Source organism: Crocodylus porosus, unplaced genomic scaffold (genome assembly GCF_001723895.1).
Source record: "Crocodylus porosus isolate Cpor-Errol unplaced genomic scaffold, CroPor_comp1, whole genome shotgun sequence".
Taxonomy (NCBI): domain Eukaryota; kingdom Metazoa; phylum Chordata; order Crocodylia; family Crocodylidae; genus Crocodylus; species Crocodylus porosus.
Genome location: NW_017728951.1, coordinates 39196919 through 39201136, shown reverse-complemented (window position 1 = coordinate 39201136; position 4218 = coordinate 39196919). Strand labels below are relative to the sequence as shown.

General features: G+C 40.3%; 1 protein-coding gene across 1 annotated transcript in view; it reads right to left on the bottom strand.

Moving 5' to 3' along the window:
• The window catches only part of HELLS (helicase, lymphoid-specific), a 41221-nt gene that overhangs the window by 22988 nt on the left and 14015 nt on the right, over positions 1 to 4218 (bottom strand). The window contains exons 8-11 of the mRNA XM_019556165.1: positions 3387 to 3483; positions 1944 to 2105; positions 1086 to 1228; positions 695 to 833 (exon numbers count right to left, since the gene is read on the bottom strand). Of these exons, the coding sequence (XP_019411710.1) occupies positions 695 to 833; positions 1086 to 1228; positions 1944 to 2105; positions 3387 to 3483 (541 nt within the window). The remainder of the gene's footprint in view (positions 1 to 694; positions 834 to 1085; positions 1229 to 1943; positions 2106 to 3386; positions 3484 to 4218) is intronic.

Here is a 4218-nt window from a genome sequence, read left to right as displayed (position 1 = left end):
CCATGGGTATCACTTGCAGCATTGGCGGTGCTTTTTGTAGGGGGTGCACTTACACCCGTGTGCAAGAAAGGGTGAAGTTTATGATTTATTTTCACCCCAAATTTCTTCCAATGTTGCATTATTACAAACTTATTTATTTAGGATAAAACTTTTAAATGTGCCCTTAATGCATGTTTGATATATTTGTATTTTCTTTGAGTGAGTGTTAGATGCTGACCCAAGATGGTAATTTTGTAACATGTACCAGTTTAGAAGAAAATAAGGTTCGGCTGTATTCTCTGGAACACGCATAACCCTTATCATACACATTTCATAGTAGGAGTCAGCACTTTCAGGTTTGAAAGCAAATGCACAAGTAGTACTTGCTGTTTCAAGACCAGGTCCTCAGCTGTTCTCCCAAAGTTCCATGGGAGTCAAATGGGAAAAGGCCAGTTTTACACCAGCTCACAGCTCTTTTGTTCCAAGGTATACCCATCACAAGAAACAACGTCCCTTGCAGCTGGCAGCAAAAACTGAACAGGCATCTAGTCCCTCTCACAAGACAATCATACTGGTAGGATTTGGGGATACTCTGCCATATGAAGACATAGATATAACCACTTTCTAGTACTCAGTCCAAAGCCAAATCACCAGCACTTAAAAGGCATTTAACTTTTTTCTGCTAACACTACTGTAATCGTTGTACAGTATGTACCTTAAATTGTTGTGTGGCAGGGTCCAGTGGGTATTCAATGAGGTATGGATGGTTACAGCATTTTCTCAGTAACATCATAACATTCTGCATCTTAAGGTTAATTTCTGAATCCATGGGAATGCTCATTTCTATCACTGGCCTTGCAAAAACATATAATCTTATTAGTATAACAAGATGTCAACGCACTACAAGTATAGTACAGTTTAACTGATCACTCAAGATTTTCAGAATTAGTAAAGCAGTGACTAGGAAGGAAAGCCAATGTATCATGGCATATATTTTCCATCTATCTTGACATCTGTTTTGCCATTTAGTTTCAAATCTACTACAAAGTTCAATTGTAGACATATGGAAGATATTCAAAAGAACTCTTTTGTTTCTAAATAGGCACCTCTCTTTTTCTACTTCCTCCTGCATTTTGCTGATCAGTTTTTCCAGATCATCAGGTATTGTTTCATCTATTTCACGATAACTAATGGATTTTCGACTCTGGCGTTTTGGTCGGCCTGCAGGACTCAACTCAACCACTTCTTTCTGTAGAAAATGATACAAATAGTGATAGGAAGCTACTGTTGATCACAGAGGAAAAAAAGGCATCTTAGATTTGACCCAGAACCCTCAATATACATGCTGTTAGTGAAAACACTGTAAGCAATATACCATTTTGTAGCATTTACAGTTTAAAAAGTTAACTATCTTTAATCCTTGACCTAAAAAGTTATCGTTGGAAGTCTTCCTATCTAAAATCTATTAAGGGTAGTAAACTAGAAAACACCATAAGAATTACAAATTTGTAAAACTGCCCTTTCTTTCTAGGTCCTTAGCTTTATGTTTTTTAGATCTGCTGTGTTTTGTACTTTTTAAAGAAATGCACATGTATCCACTGCCCTAAAGCTTATGACACCATTTTTACCAACACTTGAAGTAAAAGGAGGGACAGTTAACCATCATATACAAAAATACCATTCTGTTTGTTTTGCGCTACAACTAGCCAGTAAGAACATGCTCTTTAAATTTATGTTGACACATACGTTTAACTCTGTTCTCACTGAAGTTAGCAGCCATACATTTTCATTGACGACAACAACCACCACCACCGACTTCTGCTTAATTACAGTTGCTCTGGCTAATAACAAGCAAATAGTGTTTTCAGTATTACAACTGCAGGACGAAAGCTATGGTAGTTGCATTCATGAACCATTAAATGTATAAAACCTGTACTTCCTGTTAAGTCCTTATTAGTGGATACCTCATTGTTCCCAAGCAGTTTTCTAATGGTCCGGTTTACTATAGCCTTATAGAAGGTTTCTTGCTTCTTTGTCAATGGCGCATACACCACAACTTCTCGTTTAGGAGGGACCTCAAGAGCTACATCAGATTTCAGTCTTCTCAATAAGAAGGGTGTCAAAATCTAGAATTTAAACAAAAAGATATCACAGTCTCTAAAGAAGTGAGCATAAAATTTTAAGCTGGCACTGCAGTTTCATGATTTCAATAGAACAGTGACAATTTGTTTGATGTAGAGTTAATTCACCCCTTAAGTCCTACGTTATAAGCTACAGAAAGCTTGGGAAAGGGAGTGCCTTCCAGTATTTAGAATACATTATGTCAATAGTGTTAAAATCTCTGGAGGCTGAATGTGGTCTCATGCACCAGTGTGGGGGCCAAGCAGTGGCTGGATACAGCACGTGGAGTCCACACCCACAGACTAACTCTGTGCACTAGCCTCATACTAGAACTGGCCTGAGGACCACCCTGCCCCACTCGTTTAACCTGCAGGGACAGACGGTGAACACCACCCACAGGATGCTAGTAAGGATTTAAAACATACATTTTTACAAGAGGTGAATATGTGCCATAGTCACTTTTACAAGCATCTTAAAACAAATTATTCTGCAAGTTTCACTCCCTACATCAAAGCAGTTCCCTGGCCTATGGGGACCTGATCCTAACACAATGACAAAGTAGCATCCTAACTACATTATCATCTTTGTCAGCTAAGAATAAGCATCTGTTCATTTACCACACAGCATATCTGGGAGATAAACATTACTCCCTTAGAGACTTAGAATAGGAAGAGAGCAGCAACTGTTTTCAAGCACTGTGCTGTTTTGTTTTATTGGTTTTTTTTTAAAGAAATGATACCATTTTAATAGCTGTTTGGTTTTACCTTTGAAGAAGGAATTAAACTAATGACAATCCTGACGTAAGCAAAGACAGCTAGAATACCAGAACGTAGCTATAATAGTAGCAAACACATTATTTATGAAATATCAGAAGTAGCACTCCTATAAATCAAGTCATTTACAAAATGAAACAAGTCCTAATGCTAGTAACCAAGTCAGCAAGGTAAACTAAAGACTTAATATATTAGAAAAGTATTAAAAGACATGGAAATTAATTAGTTTTCATTTCCTGAACTCTCTGCTCATGTCAGAAGATAAAACAAAAATATTATTAAGAGATGCATCACTCATGCAACTTTCTAATATTAAAAAGGTTCAACAAGTAATGAAAGTACAAGTGTTAAGGTTTTAAAACCAACAAACAAGTCTGGCCTTTATATTAACTGTCAAGAATAAATCTATTCCAATACTTTGTCAATGGAGTCTAAGCATACTCAGTATTAATGGTGCAGTAAAACTTTAGAATGAGTCCCAAATATCAGTGAGAACAATTTTAAATTAAAGACCTGATGCAGCATATGTAAGATGTTCTGCTCCCTTTCTTTAGCAACAATATCTTCAGCTGTTTCCGTAATGCTTGTAATATCAAACCAGGATTCAAAGCTATAGAAAGAGAGAGAGAGAGAGAGAGAGAGAGAGAGAGAAACAAGCAGTTATTCTAAGGGTGGGCAAAATATGGCCCACAGGATGGACCTGGCCTGCCAAATGATTCTAAATGGTATGCAGCTGCTCTTCTGAAGTACCTGGCCTGTGGCTAACCTGGCTTTCAGCACCTCTTTTCTTTCTCTGCCCTGTGCCATAACTGGCTGCAGTAGTAGCAGCAGCTGCCACTCCCTTCCCTGCCTGTCCTGTCTTATGTATGCTTCAAGGAAGGGGGCACTGAGCTCCTGACCAGGCTTTTGCCTGGTGAGGCTGTCTCTACACAGTTCTGACCCTGTGGCCTTTCACAAACCAGACAGCCTTGACCCCAGCAAGTCAATGCTCAGGTAAGGTTCTCCCTACTGGTGGGGGGCAGTGTGCAGCAGGAAGAGGGCCAGGAGCCACAGGTTATCTAGGTCCTTCCAGGCCAGTGTCTGGTACGGATGTAGGCACTGCTAATGCAGTGCTGTGGTGTCTTCCCTCATGGCATTTTGGGCCATGACATTTGGGCAGAGCTGGGAGCAGCTGGCATGGCTTCCGCCTGACCCCAAGTCCCCAGCGGCCACATCTGGCAAGGGCTGCACCAGGCATGAGCCGAGTCAGCTGCACCCTGCGGCCAAAAGCGTCATGCGGGAACACAGTGCCGCACCAGCCTCGCCTGGCTCCGTTGCATGCCAGGGACTTGGGGCTGGCGGAGTG